Source organism: Rosa chinensis, chromosome 2 (genome assembly GCF_002994745.2).
Source record: "Rosa chinensis cultivar Old Blush chromosome 2, RchiOBHm-V2, whole genome shotgun sequence".
Classification (NCBI taxonomy): Eukaryota; Viridiplantae; Streptophyta; class Magnoliopsida; order Rosales; family Rosaceae; genus Rosa; species Rosa chinensis.
Genome location: NC_037089.1, coordinates 57002341 through 57025251, shown reverse-complemented (window position 1 = coordinate 57025251; position 22911 = coordinate 57002341). Strand labels below are relative to the sequence as shown.

At 37.1% G+C, this 22911-nt stretch overlaps 2 protein-coding genes and 2 long non-coding RNA genes across 5 annotated transcripts; 2 read left to right on the top strand and 2 right to left on the bottom strand.

The window, feature by feature from the left end:
* Positions 1-5578: 5578 nt before the first annotated feature.
* Positions 5579-11218, top strand: LOC112184594 (nudix hydrolase 15, mitochondrial). Its single transcript, XM_024322851.2, has 11 exons — positions 5579-5675; positions 6060-6202; positions 6904-7023; positions 7116-7227; positions 7525-7645; positions 7729-7826; positions 8097-8218; positions 9264-9326; positions 9524-9651; positions 10091-10157; positions 10829-11218. Exons 1-5 carry the CDS (start codon positions 5579-5581, stop codon positions 7629-7631), a joined length of 579 nt encoding a protein of 192 aa, XP_024178619.1. The 3' UTR covers positions 7632-7645; positions 7729-7826; positions 8097-8218; positions 9264-9326; positions 9524-9651; positions 10091-10157; positions 10829-11218.
* A 4889-nt stretch (positions 11219-16107) lies between these two features.
* On the bottom strand, positions 16108-16796 carry LOC112188665 (protein GAMETE EXPRESSED 1). Its single transcript, XM_024327829.2, has 4 exons — positions 16758-16796; positions 16550-16676; positions 16279-16465; positions 16108-16184 (listed from the first exon to the last, which is right to left on the bottom strand). Exons 2-4 carry the CDS (start codon positions 16580-16582, stop codon positions 16120-16122), a joined length of 285 nt encoding a protein of 94 aa, XP_024183597.1. The 5' UTR covers positions 16583-16676; positions 16758-16796; the 3' UTR covers positions 16108-16119.
* A 60-nt stretch (positions 16797-16856) lies between these two features.
* Positions 16857-17529, bottom strand: LOC121051502. Its single transcript, XR_005805911.1, has 2 exons — positions 17444-17529; positions 16857-17345 (listed from the first exon to the last, which is right to left on the bottom strand). It is a non-coding gene; the product is annotated as an uncharacterized LOC121051502 (long non-coding RNA).
* Positions 17530-19336: 1807 nt separating this feature from the next.
* LOC112188666 lies at positions 19337-21357 on the top strand. 2 transcript variants are annotated; one of them, XR_002931505.2, is made up of 7 exons: positions 19337-19469; positions 19984-20108; positions 20333-20442; positions 20583-20642; positions 20729-20795; positions 20868-20966; positions 21052-21357. It is a non-coding gene; the product is annotated as an uncharacterized LOC112188666 (long non-coding RNA). The 2 variants fall into 2 exon arrangements; XR_002931506.2 differs by lacking the exon at positions 19984-20108.
* The last annotated feature ends 1554 nt before the right edge of the window (positions 21358-22911 follow it).

Sequence of the window (22911 nt, the reverse complement as noted above, 5' to 3'; positions counted from 1 at the left end):
AGTGTTGAAGGGTGAGGAGGAATATGGGTCAACACCATAGCCGACACGTGACCCAAAGTTTAGATCAATGGATCTACCATCATCAGTAGAACTAGTGGATCCAAAATTGAGATAGAGAGATCCACCAACCGGAACGTTCCGAAATTCCTTCAACTTCTGCCTCTCACGAGCCTTGAGGTTCTGGAACCAAAAGAAGACATTCTTGTCCTCGATCTGCCCATACTATTTCAGATGAAGGCAGATCTCTTGAATCTGCTCTGGAGTTGGGTATTTAAAACCCTTATCATAGTAAAGGCCCTTGAGGATTCTTAGTTGAGGCGGTGTGGGAGCCCACCGGTTACTACTCCCGGCTGCTTGGTTGTTTCCTCCATCCTCGATTTGTTGCTGGGTCTGTTGCTCCATTAGTTGTAGAGTTCGTGGTTCCATGTTGATGAAGAAAGGATTTGAGTTTCGAAAGAAAGGTTGAAGGGTTGAGAGAGAAAGGCTGGAACTCGGAAGAATTTTCTTTTGGAGTGAATAGTCACTCCCTTAGAATGCACCTATTTATAGAACGAGTGAGCAGATCTCCACCGTTGGATGGACGATCTCTGAGATTAAATCTACGCGTTGGATTAAAGTCACCCGAAAACACGGAAAAGCTGTTGGCGCGTGGAGGACACGTGGGGGAATCAAACGAATCTCGAGGAGCTGTGACAGATAAGCTACAGCCGAAAGCAGGTTTAATTGCCGTGAATCAAGGATAAGAAAGGACGCGTGGGGGAATCAAACGAATCTCGAGGATCCGTGACAGACAAGCTATAGCCGAAAGCATGCCATAAATCCAGGAAAAGAAAGGAATATTTACACGTAGGGGAGTTTCTTCGGCCGTGAACTGTCATAACTCTTCTCCTTCCCGGAGAAACTTTGTTAAAACCCTGTGCTTGTTGAGATTTCTACCCTATTTTGTGCTTTACATATACATCCTTTTTTGTCTCCTCCAGATTTTACTAAGGTTTGTCTAAGCGTGCAGTTTCAGATTCCTTCTACTTCCTCATGGCTCGAACCAAGGTTACCCCTCGCAGGGGCGTCAATCAACGCCGTGTTCTCTCTTTGGAAGAAGAAGGTGGTCAAGCGGCCACTAGAGCTGGACTTACTCGTCCATGGGACCATAGTCCTATCCGTGAGCGTACCCGCAGTCCCCCTCCTCTGCCTCGTCGCTCTCCCAGACTGCATCCCGGAGAGTCTTCTTCCTCACCAGCTGCTCGTGCTCCTCGGCCTATGGCCACCCTGGAAAGCTTGTCGGATTCGATTGATGATTTGCGTTCCTCTCTCCGCGATGGTATTATGGTGACAGATTGGAGAGTCAATTGCATGATCGATTACATCTCTGAGATGAACTGCTCTTTGATCCGCTGTCACACTACAATAAACAAGCTTGCTCAGGAAGTCAATAACTTGCAGAGTTATCCTCCTGGGTTTCCTCGCAAGGACGCTACTGCATCACACCATGAAGACCCTCCTCCGGAGGCTGAAACCAGCAAAAGGGCTGCCACTCGCCCGCATACCGCTCCTCCAAAGGAGTAAATGGAGGTACAAGTCTAGGCTGAAAGACTTTAAACATTAAGCGCTGCATGGGAGGCAACCCATTTCAACCGTATCTGTGGAGGAGCCATCAAACGCAGATTTGCTTTCTTGAACTCTTCCTTCTATTTTTTTTCATGAATTTTAAGTTGTTTTAGGTTTCGTTGTGTTAACTTTCTCTTCTATGCTTGATTTATGCTTTGCATGCTTTATATTTGTTATACATTGAGGACAATGCATGAATTAAGTATGGGGGAAGGGTTATTGCTTTATTGTGTTTTTAGTAGTTAGTATATAAAGAAAAGAAAAAAAAAATAGTTGATGTTGGATTGTGTTTTTAATTGATGTTGTGATACACTAAGGTATATTGGATTAAACATAGTCTTGAAAAAGGGTAGCTGTTTCAGTCCCATTGCACATCGAGACTCCCTGTTCCCGTACCTAAGTGTTGAAATTAAATTAAATTGTTGAAAAAGAAAAAGAAAAAAAAAATTTTACTTTTGTTTTTGTTTTTGAGTCTTAGGATACCCTTTCAACTGTCTAGGATGATTCTATATCTCTGAAATCATGATTAAAAGAGGATCACAAAATTGAGATGATTTTTAAAATGGTATTCTTTGGTTAATTGAGATATATGAAAAATGCATGCATGTGTAGTGGATATGGATTTCGTAACCTTGGTACAGAATATGAGCATGTTAGGATGAGTTTTGATTCATAAAAGCCCATGTGAGATATTTGAGCCATGTCCCTTTTTCTTGGAGTGATAATTGAAAAATATATTCTTAATTTCTTGGCGATGTTTTGATGATCTCATTACTCTTTCATTTGATTGATTGCTTGCCATAGATTAAGTTTGATGGACTAGAAAATGCTAGAATTCGCTCTTGTGCTTGTTGAGACGTTTGTCAATACATGGCCCTGATTCTGGAAGGGATAGAGGCAACCTAGGAATTATCACCATTGCCAAATAAGCATGTGTCCCTATTTGTGCCCGTCATGGGACTCCCTTAGATAAACCCCTTTGAGCTTACATTAAGCCTTTTCTTTCATCACCCTTAAATCCTTAACCCTGAACCTTAGTATAGCTACACTCCTACCCTTTGTTCTAAAAACTTAGCGGAGCTATATTTTGGGACTTTACTTGAGGATTTGGCATTGAGAAAGAAAATTGAGAAGAGGTGAAAGTTCAAGTGTGGGGGTAGACTTGTCCATAAAGAAAAAAATATGTGAAAGCCGTGAAAAATGAAAAGAAAAAATTGTGTACGGCTAGAAAAGAAAAGAAAGAAAAATGTTTATGGATTTTAGTCCCCCATACTTAGTGATTTTGGAGTTTACTTTGAACTGAAGGCCCACTACAGAAAAATTTGGCCTTTGTCCATTCCACTATAGTTCTGGGAAGTTTACAATGAAGATTTGGCCCAACATGAAGACATTAGGCCCTTTTATGTTACCTCTAGGGAAAGTGACGTTTTTGCAATGCCTTGGTGGATTTCTTGAGGTCTCTACATCTACATGTGCTCTGCTGGGTTTTTAGGACACTTTGATAAATCCTTACCCTTCATTTCTTAAAACCGTGAGCCTTGGCCCCATTACAACCTTTAAGAAGACTTTCTTGATCCTTAAGATGGGACAGCCCTTGATGTGGAGATGAGTTACAAGAGTTGAACCTATGGCTTGGGTCCATCCGTGCAAGTAGTTGATATCCTTCATGAGATATTTTCAAAAAATTATATTCACAAAGTGCTTTTCGTTTCTTATATATGTGAGCTATTTGATTGCCTCAAAATATTTTCTCTCACATATAATTGAGTGATTATAAGCTTTTAAGCATTGTCTTGAATTCTGAGAGAAGAAAGAGTGGATATACCTTGTGAGGATATGAATCATACTTGTTCGAAGCATGCTTAACAGAAACCATCACCATTGTCACAACCAAGTCCTACTTGTGTATGTGTGGATTATATGTTTTAATTAACTCTTGAATATCTACATATTGATTCTTGGTTGAGTGCTAATCTTGATGTTGTGAAAGTAAGAGATTTCTGAGACAAAAAGTTGAAGGGCAATAGAGTCATTGTTTTTGTAGAGTCTTTAATTTTCGTTGAGTGTTAGTGTGTGTCTTAGTGTGATTTTGCTAAGGGACTAGCAAAAGCTAAGTGTGGGGGAATTTGATAGGAGCATTTTAATGCGACATTTTACTTGCTTTTCCCTACATTTCTTGCGTTATTTCCTTATTAAAACCCTGTTTAGGAAAGTTTTCATTCTTTGATTGGGAAAGTTCCTATTTGTAGAAAGTTTCTATTTTTATAGTTTCTATTTATCATTTTTAGTAAGTTTCCATTTTTGGTAGTTTCTATTTTTCAGTTTATGAAAGTTTCTATTTTTCTTATTAGTTTCTATTTTTAGGACCTCCAAGCAAGTGGAAAATCTTGAGGAGGAAAATCAAAGTTGCAACCAAGTGGAAAATCTTGAGGAGGAAAATCAAAGTTGCAAGCAAGTGGAAATTCTTGAGGAGGAAAATCAAAGTTGCAAGCAAGTGGAAAATCTTGAGGAGGAAAATCAAAGTTGCAACCAAGTGGAAAATTTTGAGGAGGAAAATCAAAGTTGCAAGCAAGTGCAAAATCTTGAGGAGGAAAATCAAAGTTGCAACCAAGTGGAAAATCTTGAGGAGGAAAATCAATTCAAGTTGAACAAGTGATAAACAAGTGGGAAGATATTTTTTACAAATTTGTCTAACATATCTAGCCCTTCATTTATGTTCATCTCCACCCTCCATTCATCATTTTTTGGGCTATAAATACACTTCTCCTCTCACTCTCAAAATACATTCCTTCATCCATTTCATCTTCTTTGTCTCTCCATTTCCTCTCCATATTTCTTTTTCATTCTCTAGTTTTCTTGTTCTTCATTTTCAAGCCAAGAGAAAGAGAAGCCATGCAATACATCAATTTCCTAACCGCTATCCACCCTTGTGTCGTCCCTAGAAGATTGCTTGCTTTCAAGGATCTTCAAGTTCTTCGTTTCAAGGCTTTATCATTCATCTTTCAAGGTGTATTATATCCTTTCTCTTGTTTTCTTTGTTTGATTTTGTAAGAACTATGAATTCTAGTTAACAAATAATATTAAGGGCAAAGTTTAAAGCCCGTTTATATGTTTTGAGATAAAGTTGTGATTTCTATATGTTGATTTTTATGTTGCTTATGTGGGTTTGTTTAATTAAATTTGCATGATAGAAAACTTTTGTATTTTAATCTTATGTGGTTGCAAACACTTAGGGTTTTGATATAATTGGTGCTAGGTTTAAGAACATGAAATCGACTTTTCGTTTTGTGTAAACTTGAATCAAAGTAGTAAAGGTTTTGTGCAAAGACCGAATTTAATTAAAGAGGATTGCAATTAGGTGGACTTTTCCATACTAAGTTGTACACTTGAGTTGATAGCCTTTCTCTATGTGTAATGCGTTAAACATGACATGATTGACTAGCTTTCTAGGGTTTGATTGCATGTTTGATCGGATTAATCTAGGTGCTTTCGCTTAGGTTAATTAGCATTGAAAAGTAAAAAATGGGAATTCATTTGCTTTCGAATGTTTCACATGATCAACTCCTCTCTCATGACATTTAAAATCAACTATAGGAATTGTAATTGGATTTCTTGCATATGGATGTGGTTTTGATCTTTGTTCCTTGCGTTCCACCCTTGTATATATGTTTTTACATTTTCTTTATTTTATTTATCTTAATTTTCAATTCTATAATTCTTAAACCCCCCCCTTTTTATTTTGTTACTTGTATATATTTATATTCTTTATTTTATTTTTGTAAATAATACTTTTCTTTATTTGTTTCACAATGACAGGTGTACCCTCAATCCCCGGAATAGAACGATCCCTACTTACTTATATTACTAACGACATTTCAGGGTTAAATTATGCGCTCGCTCATAGCGCATCAATGCTCTTCGAGCTCCGAATCTCGAGGCTCTCTCCCTCACTCCTCTATTCTGTTCACGAGTCATGGTGGGTCGAGCCCTGAATTCCGACCACCTTGGACAGCCCATACGAGCCGGTGACCGTGTCACTAGACCTCAATTTGCTGGACAGAGATCCCAGAGTTAGCCGCTGTGGTATGGGCTTCGAGCCGAGAAAATTACGATTCAATTTCGATATCCTAGTCTTAAGGTTAGTAGTGATACTAATTGCCTTCAATTCTAGTCTTAAGATTATAGCCATCTTAATTTTCCTATTGCTGTAAATCATGCCATCCTATTAAAGCACCTGTCGAGATGATGCCTTCTGATATATGCCATGTACTTCAAGTATATGATTTGTGAAAACATTAATGTTGTATACTGTCAGTACGCTGATCCCCTACATAAGAACTATTTGTTCTGTAAAACCCATTTCACTTTTGTTCCTGATCCCCTACATAAGAATTGAGGAAGATGAAGAAGAAATAGTAAAGATTTTTATTTTTTATTTTTTTGGTTTTTGGCAGGTGAGGTTTCTTTGCCAGGTGGGAAAACAGAGGAGGGAGACAAGGATGATGGTGACACAGCAACAAGAGAAGCGAAAGAGGAGATTGGTTTGGATCCTAAGCTTGTGAATGTTGTCACTGTTCTTGAACCATTTTTGTCAAAGGTAATAGCTTTTATCTTTTTCGGTTTGATCAAACACTTGGTGGTTGATGTTATTTGTGTTACGTCTGTATATGACTGAGCTTACTTCAGTCTATTCCAGGTATGTAAAGCTTGGAGCTTTGGGTTAGTACTAAGTTTCAATTGGTGCCTTGAGCTTTTCTCTGTAGTTGAGGTTAAAGCTTGAGACTTTCAGTTAGTACTTTTGTTTTTGCAAACGAAAGTTTAAAGTTTGGAAACTTAGTCCAGAAAAAAAGAAGAAGAGGAAATAGATTGATAGATTAGAGGGGACTATAATGAGTGTCAGACCAAATTAAGAATTTTCTAAGAGAGGTTATTAGAGGTGTAATGTCTATTTAGTTGCTTCCTGCCGTTCTCATTTTTTTTACTACTTTTCATGCGTATCTGATTTTGAAACTAGAATTTCAAAATATTTGATGTTCTTGTAATCCAGTTTGGGTTTGATGCCATACATCTATGCACATAAGGCATTCCAAAATGTAGGAAGTTCTAATGGGAAAGAGAGTGGTTAGTCTGATTAGTTGCATAAGTGTCTAAGATTGAATCACAAAGATAGGACTAGGGAAAGAGCAAGTACTTGGTGTTATTTCCTCAACTGATGTAATGCAGCATACCACGGTCTCCAACTTTCAACTTGAAAAAGGTTTCTAGACTTAAATAAGTTATCCTTGGATTTCTGTGCAGCACCTACTGAGAGTTGTACCTGTTATCGGTATACTTAACGATAAGGAAGCATTCAAGCCTGCTCCAAATCCGGCCGAAGTGGAATCAGTATTTGATGCTCCCTTGGAAATGTTCATCAAGGTTTTTTTCTCATTAGTTTCATTTCTGTCCGAGTCAACATATGAAATTGCTTTCGTCTGTTTTATTGATCATTGTGTATCCATTTGCTTCAGGATGAAAACAGGAGGGTAGAGGAGAGAGAGTGGATGGGTAACAAATACTTGATTCATTTCTTTGACTATGAAACCAACAACAAGAAGTACATGATATGGGGCTTAACTGCTGGTATCTTGATTAGGGCTGCATCAATTGTATATGAACGGCCTCCACCTTTTGTTCCTTTTATTACTTGAACTTTGTATTGAGATGGTCTGCAAGCCTGCACTGTGTTGGGCCTTTTTTTTTTTGGGTATATGGCTTTGGTGCTTTTAGTATCATGACTTTCTTCTTGTTCATTTTTTCAAACTACTCAGCTTCATGAATTTTGGTCTTATATAACTCAATTCAGACTATTATACTTAACTGCTCAGTTTCTTAGTTATTCAACTTGAATTTCTGTTTTGTCTTTGTTGTGGAAGGAAGAAAATGAAACACCTGGATGGACCCAACTGAAGCTTCCTGGTCAAGCTCCTTCTGCACGTTGTGGCCATACCATCACATCTGGAGGACACTATGTACTTTACCTGTAAATTGATCATCCCAGGTACTTTACCATGGCATCTAATTTGTTTGATTTTTTTCATTTACCATGGCTTCTAATTTGTTTCATTTATTCTTTGAAAGTAGTTGATTCTTTTCATCTTCGGGGAGCCGCTACTACCATCTAGATTCACTGTTAGTCAAACTCAACCTGAACAATCGAAATCAAGAACAGTGAAAGCTTGGTAAGATTTCAGTTAAGTAAAATCAAGATGAATATCATAGTTGTTCATCTTCTGTTCATATACCCAAAGTGATTACCTTTAATTCACTTTCCGTTTTTATGTTTTCAGCTGTAGTAACTGATTTTTCAGCTTTTATTATCTTTCAAGACAAAACCTTTTATTGTTTCTTTGTTTTATTATCTTGACCATGCATCATAGTCTAAAACTGAATTGCTACCCTACTTTTCCTTTTAACAACCTCTAGCTTCTCATATATATACTCTTTTATAGTGGCAAGTGAGAAGGATGATATGAATGAATCACAGAAAGATATCCTAGTGTGGAAAAATATCCTTGTGTGGAAAGATCTCCTTGCCAAGCCTCATGAGTGGTGGGACGTCAGATCGAAAGAGGTAGCAACTTTTATATGGTTAATTTCAGTTGACATTTTTATTTAATTTTTATTAATCATCTGCATCTCTATGCTATGTCACTGATTTAAGAACCAAATTTAACCGAAGAAACCAGAAAAATGATGTTACCAGCAATATATGCTTCTGATGCAACTATATATCATTATTGCAACACCAGTCCAACCTTAACTAGTGAATTTATTTAGAATTTAAGTTTCCGAATCAGAGCTGAAACGTACTTGGTGTCAATTTCCTAGTCAAACAGGACAACTTTTTGTCAATCAGATTTCAATTTTGTCAATGATATTGTTTGGTTTGATTGTTCTTTCTTAATTTTAACTGGATGTAGCGTTGATTTTAGTAACTATTCCCAAGGATCCTACACTTATCCTGAAGCTAGTATTGGAATATACCGGATTCTGCGATGCAGTCCACCCTAGTGTAGGTCAACAACTTATCTTAGTTCAGTCTACTCAATCCAGATCCAAAACTTGAAATACTACTTGAAAGGTTGGGGCATGTGTCATTCTGGTTTAATTGTCTTGACTTGGTCTCTACTGTATCAACATCATCTTAATTCTGCCCTTTAGCTGTTGCCCGAGTTTGATATTTGAGTTGGTTTATATGATTGTCATTGTAACAAAGCCTTGGTTTATTTTTAGCTGGACTACATGGTATTTTGTTGATTTCATATAGCTTAAAATATATTTGTTCTGTGAATAAAACTGTGAACTTCAACTTTCTTGGTTTGGGATATATATCCAGTGAACTGGCCCATCAGCTTTGTTTTGACTCCTGGTGCATTGAAAATATATATCGAGATACTCAGTTTTTTTTATACTAGTGAAACTTGCTTTGTTTACATTGACTGATGTGTGGCGCCAATTGAAGGTGTGGATTTTTTTTAGTTTATTTTTTATTTATTTTTCTGGTAGAGTGCTTGTTAGAGTTCCTTTTCAATATGTTTTTCTGGATGTTCAGTTTAAGACTGCATAAATCCTATTCTCTGAGATGCGTTTGATTGAATTCCTATTCTCTGTGGCAGGGTTGATGAAATAAAAATCACTAATGCTTTACAATATGCAGCTAGTATTGAGTACGTTATAAGGTGAGCATTTTAGTAGCAATGACCATGATGTCTTCTGTTAATGGTGTTTATTTGAGAGGAATCCAGTTCGTTTATGAATCAAAAGAGGTGTATGAAAGAGAATCCAGTTCATATCCAGTTAATTATATTTGACAATGCTCTAGTAATTTTGAGTTTTATGTTCATTCAAATATTAATTCTTCTTTTTGTCATTGCAGGTGGAGTACCAATATTAGTCTTTGGCTGCCTTACGAATCACTTTTTCTCTCTTTACAAGTGCCAATATGCAACTTCCTCAGCTAGTTGTGCCTCTTCTAATCTTTGTTTTTTCTTCCAATTTCCATCAGTTAAGTTCCATATCATGGCATTGATACATAATGAGAAGATATACTCGAGTAGTTTTGCCATATGAACTGTTGCGAGTTCGCATTTGCTTGACAGAACTTGGAGGCATAAGATGTCCGTTTTGTGTGTGTCTGTGTCAAGTATACATTTAGTTATATTACATCTTACTAGATGTGGTACAAATATATTGCATCTTACTAGATGTGGTACAAATATACTGGTTCTTATTGAAATCAATTCTTTAGTTAGATCCCTACAATCAAGTCTTGTAAATTATGTTCTTTCTAAGTTCTTTAGTTGATTTGAAGAGTTTGGCAGTAGTATGATTATGAGCACTTCTGTAGCATCAATTCTTTAGTTTTGAATTTTAGTTCAAATGGGTTTCAACTTAGCATGATTTGTTTGGTTAACCACAATGCTTGAATTTTCAATATTTTCAGGGATACTGGTGGATTGCAACAAGTGACTTTCAAACTTCAGTTTGCAGAGTCCACTCTTTTTGTTGAGGTAAATTGACGTACTAGGATTAAGTGATTCCATGAGTTTGTAGTTAATTTAGATTCTTACCATGCAAGAGCTTGAAATTAAGTTTAGTTCTCTTTTTAGACTGAATTTACTCATCTAAATTTAGCCGGATCAGATCATAAGCTTCAGAAAAGTAAGGAAAAGTAGTGTGGAAGTTTTAAGTAACTATGGTGATTGCAATTTTGCAAATTTTCAATACGTTCAATTTGTTTTGCTTTTTGTTGTTTATTTTCTGATGCCCTATAATACTGTTTTGCATTTAGTTTTGGCTTTTGAGAACAGAAACTAAATGTTCATAATGGCTTCAGTGATAATAAATGTTCTGAGAACAGAAACTAAATGTACAGGAGTGGTTTTCTTATTCTTATTCCTTTTTTTTTGCTCTTTTTTTTTCCCATCTATTAGGCAGTTCGTGTATTTTATAAGATTGTGATTGAAAGAGCAGGTATAGCACTGCACCTAGCAACCTTGCTTAACTAAAGCTCTATTTAGAATTCCATATATATGTTATAATCAGGTATCTCTGTGTTCAAGTTTTTTTTGGTTTGGTTGACCTTATATGGACCTCAATGAATCCTATATCCTATATTCCTCTTAATGCAATTTCTACAAAGAAGTTGACAGTCTCCTTTTTTTCTTTTTCTTTTTGTTAGGTTTCACGAGGTGCATAAGGCTCATAGATAAATCCTGGACTTGTCATGGAAACTCTAAGAGCTCCCTGCATATATCATAAGGACAGCTTATCAAAGAAGAGAAGATGGTGATCAGTTTACCTGCTTTGACAGAAACTCAAGTGTAAGCTGTATAAGCACCTTTTCGAGATCTTTTGGATCACCACCAATATGTAATGAGGAGAGAAGGGATAAGGCAAATGAGTACCAAGTTTGATTCATGGGTCTAGCTAGTAGCTAGGAATAATGCTTTTGATTCATGTGTAGGTAGTAGCTAGGAAGGCTTTCTTGTTTAGTACATTATCTAATAACTTGAATGTTTGGAAGTTTGAAAAACTTATATGATATGGATTAGTGTGGTTTTATGTGGTATTATGGAGCATTATTTATGAAAAGATATTCTAGGTATGGAATATATACATAATGAACAAACAACAGCTCAAAACAATGTTGTGAGAAACAAGCTTAGACAACAAATCTAATGTTGCTCACACAATGGTTGATAAAAAGAATTTGTTGTGTGAACTAACAACCAACAACAAAAGAAAACAAAATTCTGTTGTGTGAGATTCATAACACACAACGGAAATAAAATCATCTCTGTTGTCTGAGTAATCAACAGATAAGTGAGATAATTTCACTTCGGTTGTGTGTTACTTACCTCAGACAACAAAGAATGAGTTATATATGTTGTCTGTTATGAATCTCAGACAACAGAGAATAAGTTACACCGGTTGTGTGTTATGAATATCACACAACGGAGAATAAGTTACACCGGTTGTGTGTTATGAATCTCACACAACGGAGAATAAGTTATATCTGTTGTGTGTTATGAATCTCAGACAACGGAGAATGAGTTATATCTGTTGTGTGTTATTAATCTCAGACAACGGTAAATTTCATTTTCTGTTGTCTGACTGTGCCGCGGCATCCCCGCGCATGCCATGGCAGGCACATGCTTGCGCAGCATTCACACAACGGAAACTAGTATTCTGTTGAGCAAAGTGATATCACACAACGGTGAAATCACCGTTGTCTGATTTTTTAATCACACAACACTCACTTAGACCACGGTGAGTTTGGTCATCAGACAACAGAAATTCACCGTCGTCTGATGACCTTTTTGTAGTAGTGACAATTAGACACCATGAACATAAATGATTAGAATTGAGTATATCAAGACAACAATCACCATAATAGAAAACAAGATAAATCATACACACCATAAAGAATGCATGAAATGAACAAACATACTAAAATTTAACTTGAGCAAAGTTTCATTACAAATAGTAAACAACACTAAGAGAATAAAATAAAATAAAAAGGAATAAACAATGTTCTTTTTATTGTTCGTAGTCATGGATTTGTACACGCTTGTTTTAGGAAAACATCTTCAATGCAAAATATCACGAAAATTTGTCCACTGCTCAGTATCTTGAACACATGCAATCCTATCATTTAAATTATTTGCATTACTCTCTGACGTAGAATGATTTAATAACTCCAAATCAATAGCTGCTAAAAACCTTGAATCTTGATCTTGTAAGACTCAATAGCTTGCTCAATTCAAATAAAATTGTGCAAAACACAACAAGCATTTATAATCCTAACTTATGTTTTGATGTTGAAAAATGATGGAGTACGCATTACACTCCATCACTTTTTTAACAACCCAAATGACCGTTTTAATTACATTCCTTGCAATTGAATGACAAAGATTATACAATTCTCTGTAATTTTCAGGTCGATTCCCGGTCCATTCATTTAAGTGGTATCTAATTCCTCGATATGGTGCTAAAAAACCAGGCCCATTAGTGTATCTCGCATCCACAAGAAAGTATTTATCTGCAATAAGAAGTGTACGTAAGAGAGGAATTAGAAGTTTACTATACCTAAGTTTTATTTAATTCAAAATTAGTATAGCGCATTTCCCCTCGGAACATGAAGCCGATTATTTCTATGTAGAGCATCTCGTAAAACATGAGCATCAGAAGCAGAACCTTCCCATCCAAGCAATACATAAATAAATTTTAAACCAGGGGCACAAACTCTTAGGACGTTTGTAGAAATATCACCCTTTCTATTTCGATATCTCGAACTTTCCTCAACCGACACAGTCATTGGAATTTGAGTTCCATCAAGTGCTCCTAGACAATTCTAAAAGCAAGATAGATGAAAGAAAAAAAAATTAAGATTAAGGTTATTAATTAAGATATAAAAAGGTGTTAAAGGATACCTAGTTTGTGTGTTTGGCCCAAACTCCAGTTACTTGTTTGAGTTGTAATATGGTTAATCTTATAGATATTCTCGGAGAGTTTCTATGACATTAATCAAGATGCCATTTGGCAAGCGAAATTTGGGCTATTCCATGTCCTTGAAATAATCATGATGGCCCAGCCATCATAGTCACAAAGTAATATGCTCAGAATCAAAATGGAGTCATAATGAAAAGAACTCGAAATTTTATTCATAAGCCAACATAGTACATTATTGTTTCTTAACCATTAAGATAATCTAATTCAAATATTAGCTAATGCAAAACAAAGGTAGTTGTTTAACTTCTTTTGGTAACTCCAAAATAAGTATGACCAGGTGAGTAGGGAGATGTCGGTGAAGCAAAGCTCGCTTACGTACCACTTATCTCAAAACCTTCCTAGACATCATACTCACTTTGGGTGAGCCTAGTTGAAGAGAAACTAAACCAATGGCATTTAGTATAAAATATATGGCAATTGCCTTTTACATCTCTTGGAAAAATAAAGACTTGATCAGAATCGCTAGTCTCTTGATCATGGTCTGATTTGAAGTCTTCAACCTTTAGCTCTAGATCACCATCTTGATCCTCTTGTTCCATGTAGTGAGCTTCTCTTGCTTCACAATATGCTTTGTAGGCAGTGACAACACTCTCACGAGCTCTACAAGCATGTGCCCAATGACCGGAAGCTCCACATTGAGAACATACATCTCTGTGCTCAGACTCCCATGATTGAGGCGCTTTGAAAGCTTCATTAGGGTGGCTCTTAGTGTTGGTGGTGCCACCAACATGGGCAGAGGCGTTGCCTCCCTCTCTCATTCCACGTTAACCTCTTCGTTTCCGTGTCAGTCTATTTTGGCGATTACCTTCCTCAATAAAGCTAGAATATGGACTAGAGCATCTAGAATTGTCCCTAGATTTAGGGTTTCGCTCTTGGTGCCCTCCCTTTGAGGCGCGACTATAATTGGACTCTAGAATAGACTCTGTTCCCACGGGTCTTGAATTATAGTTCTTCACAAGGATGTTGTTATTCTTTTCAGCAACAGTTATGGCTCCAATGAGCTCACGAAACCTTGTGATCCATCTTGCAGTAACATCGATTTGATAGGTCTTAGCAACCATCAAGGAAAATATGGGGAAGGTAGAGAGAGTCCTCTCAATCAACATCGCATCTGTGATATATTTTCACAAAATTCAGTTAAGGATTTAATGTGAAGTGCTTCTGAGTTGTAGTCAAGAACTGTCTTGAAATCACATAAGCGAAGATTATGCCATCTCACTTCTAGGTCAGGAAGTAGGGAGTCACGGACGTTGCCAAAGCGTTCTTCGAGTAAGACCCACAACCTTATGGAGTCTTCTTCATTCATATACTGGTAATGGAGCGAATCATCCATATGACGAGTCATTAAGATAATGACTTTTGCCTTATTTGCCTCCAAGGCTGCTCTATCGACTTCCAAAGCTTGAGCTTGCTCAACAGTTAGCACGTTCTGGCTAGGCTCAAGAATCATATCCAGGATTCCTTGGGCCTTGAGATGCTGGCGAACATCATGAATTCCCCTTGTGATATCTAGAGCTTGTTGTTCCCAATGGAGCGAAGTCCAATTTGTTTAGGTTACTCATCCTAAAAGAGAACAAGAAAAAGGGTTAGTTTTGGAGAAGAAAAACTACCACGAAACAATAGAAATTTATGAACGTAATTGCTCCCAATAAATTAGGAATTTCTTAGATTAGTTGATCCCAAGAAATTTGATTCCAAGAGGTATTGTATTAGATTGAAACAATGATGTGTGTGGTCGATCATATCTTCTCAACAAACTCTAAGTTTGGAGGTCTCAACAAGCTCCAAGCTTAGAGATAGCACGAACCCCCACAATTCGGCTTAGGTCTCCCCATGAAAGAAGAAAGTGGGGTAGAACAAGGGAGTTTGCAAGTCCCTGAGAAAAAGAAAAGAAATTGAAAGTACGGAAAGCGGGAACATTTAATAAAAAGTACCTCTTTTTGAAGTCGCCGGGAAAAATTGCCGGTGATTCGAGGCGAGGGGTCAGTGAGGCTGCGCTAGGGCTGCTGCATGCATGTGTGATAAGGCGAGGTTAATCCACTACTAAAATAATGTTAATAGACATCATGTCATAGACATCGGTCAGAAATTCAGACGATGTAAAAGAGATTTCTAACATCAGTTCTTGAAAATCCGATTTCTATTTGTATAATTAACATCAGTTATCATTTTTGACCGATGTCTATGTTTTTTTACAAAATTTTGAGAAAGCGCGGAAACGACTAAGTTACAAAATAGATGAGGCGGGGGAACAAAATTTCATTTGCCTCCAACACTTGAGTGAGTTGAGTCAGTTTCCCACGCGACAATTCTCTCTCAAACCCTAGACAGTAGACACCACGACACCTGACGAACACCCGTCCTCCTCTTCCTTATTCTCCACCTCCGACCAGCACCCGACTGCTCTCTACTGCAGCCACCGCCTCCACTCTCCTCCTTCTCTGCCTCCGCCTCCGCTATCCTCCTCCTCCTCTTCCTTTGGCACACCTGGTCTCTCATCTCTCTTTTCAAATTCACCAGATCCGCCAAAGACGCTGTCCACACCGGAGCTCCGCCTTGCCCCTCCTCCTTCTCTTTTCTCCTTCCACCCCGACAGTATCACTTTCATCTTTATCCTCTCAATTTTGCTTGAAATTCTCTTCATGTTCAGTGCCTTTTAGATTCCTTCGTTGTTGGTTTTCGATATTGCAATGGGTTTTGTGTAATTTGGAGGTGATGGAGTGATGGGTATTGGGTAGTCGATGATTTATTGATAATCTGGTAGTTGTTGATGGAGTGATGGGTATTTCGTTTCTGGATTGTGTTTGAGGTATATGTAATGGGTTTTGAGGTAGCTGTAATGTGTTTGAGAAGCTAAACGCCTTCTTCTTCTTCATAGAGAACTAGAAAGAGAACGGGAAGCTCTCAAGGCCTCAATCATCTTCTCCAGGTAATAATCAAACCTCACTTTCAGTTTTTCTATTCAATATCATGCCCTGTGAGCCGAAGTATTGCTACTTCTACTAAGAGAGTCAAACACAGCCTTGTGAAGAAAATTTCAAATTCAAAGTAAATATAAGTTTATGAACTTGATATGTTTCTGTAGTTTTATTTTTTGTAGTAAGACAGTGTATGTACCGATATATAGCCGAGGTCTAACTGTGTATGTTCGCTTTGTGCTTGTGAACATGTAGATAGCAAAGATTGATATAGAGTAAATAAAGAAAGCTTTGATCAACCGTGATTCAAGCAGCATATCATTGTGCAAAGCCAATAGCTTGTCTAATGCGGTGAACATGCTGGCTTGCTTTGATTCAAAAGATTCCTATGAGAAAAAATGAGAGTCCAAATGAGAATTAATACCAGTTGAAACAAATCTCATTAGTAAGAAATCGGAAGATATACAAACCTGTGCCTCCAACATTGACTTTGAGTTTTCCATCAGGTGATCATGAACTTTTTGAAGCTGTAGTTGCTTCTGAAGAAGCTCTTCTTGTTGTCTGTGACCATATTCAGTTAACCGTTGTAGGGTTTTCCTGCAATTTATTAATGAATCAGCCTCATTGATTCTGCATATTTTGCAGACTTAAGTTCACAGTTTGTTCTTAATTTGTTACCTGCTCTCTTCTAGTGCCTCAGATTGAAATTTGGTTAAAAAGTCGAGCTCCTTGAAAGCTGTTGTTTGTCCATCTAAAAGCTGCTTTTGCTTGTCCAAAGAGAGCCCTGCCATATTCCTAATGTCATCTGCTTTGACCTGCAGATTCTCCATCCTAGACGACATTTGGTCTCCGACTTTGGTTATCTCTTTTTCAACTTCAACAGCTTCATTTTTCAAGTTATCGATTTCTTGTCCCAAATGGCTGTATGAATCCTGCAACATTGCCATTCCTTCCTTCAAATTTTTCTTCATTTCTACTTGTCCTTCTTGCAGCTCAGATTGAGAATCTTGGATTTTCCTTGATTGCTCATAAACTGTTGCGGAATGCTTCAACACCACATCTATATGATCTTCCACATTATGTGCAGTCTGAGCAACTTGCTGTGTTCGAAGATCAATCGAATTCAAAGACTCAAATATTTGATTTGACCCCTGCAGTAGATGCTCTGCCTTCTCTTCAATTATTTCCAACTTGCCTTCTGCATACTGAGCTGAATTTTAAAGTTCATTCACAATTCTCTCTGTTTCAAACTTAAATGCGCGAGCCCTAGCAAAACAGAAAAACAAAGTTCTTGTTAGCTTCTAATAAGGAGAAGAAAGACAAACAATCCAGTCATTTTACTTGAGAGATTTACAATACTTAACTGCAACTGATGGCATATTGAGTTGGTTTCGAGGTAGAATTCCAAATACACCTTATGCTGATCATCGTTCAAAGTTTTCACGCATTTTGGGATGTGAACTAAATATTAGGTGTCTCTTTGTTCTCTTCATGTTTATCTATTCTGCTAAAATGGCAGTTTCAGGCGCAGATTTTTTGGATGGCCACAGAAGAATTCAATTGCTTCGATTCCTCTAAGAAAGGATGATGATGTAGAAAGCCAGATTGGAGCAGGGTGTCTTAATGTGAAGGTCAGATGAATGGTTCACCATACCCGAGGAGAGTTGATATGATCTCCAACCTATTGCAGCTATGTGTAACTATTGTTGGCTTTGAAAAAGAATGTCCAGCTGCGTTATGATGGGTACGTAATTCTCTTTTAGCTCACCGTTGTTCTTTCAACTGCCATAATTCTTGCCAGTCTGTCTATCTTTACCATTTCTGGAGATGGTATTACTTTTTGGGATTGGAATCATGCATGTCAAAGAACTAAAGGATCATTTTGTTTATGATGTTGAAAACTTTCTTTTGAGGTTTTCCCTTGCTGAAGGCGTTTTTCATTGCCTATCTACTTGGTGCAGGATTCGACTCTTTGTTCTTGTACAGAAGATTATACAGGTGTCATACCACATTGGATGGTTTTTCTTTTGACAATGGGAATGTGGAAAGAAAGGACCAGATCACATTGGAAGAGTTTTCTTGTGATTATGATGGGAAGAAACCGGTATAGTGACAACGATTCATTTCTTAGTTCATAATACAGATTAAGTTAAAACGGTGGAAGTCATATTTTGACTTTTTGCTTTTCAATTATGTTTGGGCACATTGTTCTATTAGAAAATGATTTTACATTTGCGAAAGGAGAATTCTCTTACATGATACACTATCTAGGACATATATCATGATTTAGTACTTATTTTGTTTTGTTTTTTGTTTTTTTTTTCCGGTTGAAATCTACTATTCTGTGTTGAGAACCTAGAAAGTGATAACATATCAAAGAGAGAACCAGTTTGTTTTGCGCTTAAAAAAAATTTACTATTTACTTTTCCAGTTCCCACCCCAGTCAACCAATATCTTACCAGACCATATTTTTCTTGTTGGTAATTCTGCTACACCAGTGACACCACCACCCTCTCTGTCACCACAAATATTCTGGTCACAAGGGCCTCAGCATTACAGCATTTCCTTAGCTGAAATTGTAGTACACAATGCTCTATAGGGCTGTTTCTATTTTGGATGAAACTCCCATAGTTTTTTTTGGCGACTCTATTATTTTTCTGGTAAGATGTGTTGTGGTAACTCAAAAGATTTTCTTTGCAGATTGAACCAAATGTTCAGATTATAATTGCAGGCATCAATTTTGTTAGAAAAGACTGATTTGACCTTTTTTACCAAACTGTTTCATTAATAGATTGGCCTTGTACTTTAGAGATTTTTAATCAGTACTACTATGCTAGAACCTACAGATTGGTGTTTATGTTGTTCACATAGACTTTTGCTAATAACTTTATCAGGTTTTGCTCACTGGATTAGCTGATGCATGGCCTGCAAGGCGTACATGGACACTTGACCACTTATTGCAGAATTATGGAGATACAGCTTTCAAGATTTCTCAAAGGAGCTCACGTAAAATCTCAATGACATTCAAGGATTATGTTTCATATTTGAAGGTTCAGCATGATGAAGATCCGCTTTATATCTTTGATCACAAGGTACTCACTTGGTCTCTATGTGTGGTTAAGGAGTTGTTAATTTTCATATTGTTTCCTTTTCTTCTTTTGATATGTGAAGTGACTTCTTTCTTAAACAGTTTGGAGAGGTTCAACCTGGCTTGTTGAAAGATTACAGTGTACCTTATCTATTTCAAGAGGATTTTTTTGATGTTTTGGACAAAGATAAGCGACCTCCATTTAGATGGCTCATTATTGGTCCCCAGAGGTCTGGTGCTTCTTGGCATGTTGATCCGGCTCTGACCAGTGCCTGGAATACGCTTCTATGTGGTCGTAAAAGGTAAAATCCTCTTCTTCTTTTTCTCTCTTGTTATAAAGATCATGCATTTGTGAATTTGATAGTGTTAATGTATTTTGCCGTGCTTGCATGTAGATAAGGACTTCGGTTTGGTTTAAATCTCGCATGCTTTGAAAATACTATATTCTTCCACTTTTTTGTCGTAAAGGCTTCTGCAATGCTGTTGTTAACTTGCGTACTTGCTGGGCATATTTTCCTCCTTTGTAAGAAAGGTGAATGATTGGGTTTACTTTGGTTTGTTGAGCTTTTCTTTATTCCTTTCATCTCCTCAGTCCCCTTCCCATATAGAAACAGGAGAAGCCCCTCGTCATTTTGGAATGTTGATCTGTTGCATGCTTATATAGTCTCCTCTATCTGTATGGTCTGAGTATGATTTGGTCATGATCTTATGCTATTCATTTTTTTTTTATTCGATGAAAATTATTTTGCTCTTTTTCTCCTTCTGCAATTAAAATAACTGACATCCAGTAGCTAATCAGCTATTCTGTTTGTTTAGGTGGGCCTTGTGTCCTCCAGGAAGAGTACCTATAGGTGTCACAGTACATGTAAATGAAGAAGACGGTGATGTCAATATTGAAATGGGTGTGGTTTTGGTTGTGGTTTAGGTGAAATATGGTGTTGGTACGTACGAAATTGGGTGTTAGTTTTAAATGTTACTTTTAGTACGATATTTATGCTCCTAAATGTGCAGATTTGTTTAGTATAGATAGCAGTATTTATATTTTTACATTGAATTTTTCTTTTTATTGTGGGTACACAACTGGCATAGATCAGCTTCTTGATTGACCATCTTTTTAGTAGCTGTCACGTACACGGTTGTTCTTACTATTGATTCCTTTGCACAGGTAAGAAAAAGTGGGATGCCTCCTGGACCTCGTACTGGGTTTTCTATATATGTGTGTTTATAAGAAGCGAGCTTTGCTATTTGGGGCTGTAGTGGACATGGAAGTTCAAGGTTAGTGTTTTTTGTGTATTTTTTATGCCCTATCATCCGGGGTAAGTATTTATATTCGATCATGATGCCTTTTGGTGATCAGTTGCATATATCTATTTTTCATGGTTGATTGCATCATGTGGCCTACATTAATCATGTAGGGAACATTGGATATTGCCTAAACCAGTCCATTACCAATCATGGGAGAACTTGGTGATAAAGTAAGCACTATTCTGATTTTTTATTTGTATTTTTTTCTAACCAAGTAACAAAATGTTGGATAATGACATAGTTTGTTGGTGTGCAGTACGGTTAAAGCTTTCAATGCTGAAACATGTAGGGTTAACAGAGTGCCCAAAGTGAAATTACTTCCGGTAAGTAATGATATATGTTGTTGATTATCAAATTCAATAATGCATTTCTAATTCAATAATCCTAATATATAGGGCGTACCTAAACAACCGGATGGAGTTGAGTGTGGCTATTATGTGATGCGATATATGAAATATATTATAAATGATGATACTCTTTCATTTTCAACCAAGGTAAATGCATATATTATAGTTTGACAAGCAGTTTAATTTAAATAGCTTTAATGATTATGACTTATGTTGTATTATACATTTCTAGTGGGCGGCAAAGAGTCGGAACTCATATACCCAAGAGCAACTTGATGAGGTGTGCATTGAAGTGGCTGACTACTTGCAGAGTTTGCTATAGCTAGATCTTGACAAACAATATGATTTTGAGTAAGGCTAGATTTTGCTGACCATTTTGTAGTAGATATATGTAATGATATCAGGATGCAGTAGTGGTATCTTCTACACTAGCCTTAAAGTATGTTAGGGTTTATTATGTAAAACTTTTGAAACTACTAATTTGTATAGAAATTAATACAATTCCCTAATATTTAAAGTACATCTGAATTTCATGTTATTTGTGGATTAGCTTTCTAGTACCAAATACAGCAGCAAAAGGGATATATAACAGCAGTCAAGAAATGAAAAAATCATCAGTTACTGATGAAGAACTGATGTCAGAAACAGAAAATACATCAGTTTGGACATCGATATATAAACAAAATCGATGTCTAGATTACTATGGACATCGATATATAAACAAAACCGATGTCTATCATTACTATGAACATCGATATATAAACAAAAACTGATGTCTAGAATAACTATGGACATCGGTATATACACAAAACCGATGTCTAGAATAACTATGGACATCGGTATATACACAAAACCGATGTCTATCATTACTATGAACATCGATATATAAACAAAAACCGATGTCTAGAATAACTATGGACATCGGTATATACACAAAACCGATGTGTAAAATATTATCAGACATCGTTTCTAAATCAGAAACGATGTTAAAATGGATAATTGTGTTGTTAGACCTATATTTCATTAAGCATCTAATGCCAAAATATGAAGGTTTGACAATAGCTAAACACACCAAAATGTTGATCACATTAACGTTTTTACATCGGTTCTGAACCTTAAACCGATGTCTGGTCGCAAATTAGACATCAGTTGTGAACCGATGTCTTAGTTTTGGCGATCTTTAACATCACCCACTAAGACATAGGATTTTTTTTTTTTTAACATCAGTTGTGAACTGATGTCTATGAACTTTATTCTAGTAGTGATCTACCACTGGCGAGGACAATCGAGGGGTTAACGAGGGGTCTGTAGGAGAGGGCGTGCAGGGGGGTTGCAGGCGAGGTGATGGTGCACTGGAGAGGCTAACCGAGGGGTCACGGAGGGGCGCTGGGTCTTTCGCGGAGGCAAGCACACGGGTGCGCTGGCGAGGCTATCCAAGTGAGGCTAATAGATCCAGTTCAGTGCCTTTCCGACCGGTTCTAGAAATTATTTGACCGGTTCTAAAATCCTCAGGTCGAGACGCTGCTGTTGGCATAGTTTTGTGGGAAGAGGAGGTCTGGAAGGCAGCGAACCGGTAGGGAATTGATTCATGCTTTTAGGGCCGATTCAGTACTTTTCCGATCAGTTCTTGGGATTACGCCGCTAGTTTTGGACTCCTGGGGTCAAGGTCTTCAAGGTGTGCAGTGGAGGCAGAAAGGGTTTTAAGGTTATGTATTCAAATTTACGTTTTAGCTATTTGTTTCAAGGTTAGGGCTTCGTGCTGATTTGACTATTTATTTCAGGGTTAGGGCTTCGTGCTGTTAATATGTTTTAGGAAATCAGAAATTATGAGAGAATTGAGTTGTGCTTTCATTGATGATAGGGGTCTCTTTATATAGAGGATTACAAGCAGAGAATATAAGTCTTACAAGGAAATTGAATCGTACAGTGATTAAGATATCTCCAAAGATACCTGTAAGAATAACCCTATTACAACTGAGACAAGTAATTAGAGTTTGAGCCAGACACATAAACTAAGTGTCCTTAAACATATACAAAGGGTACATAGTAAATAGAGCCTATCCTCAGGGAACCATCCATTGCATTTTCCTTA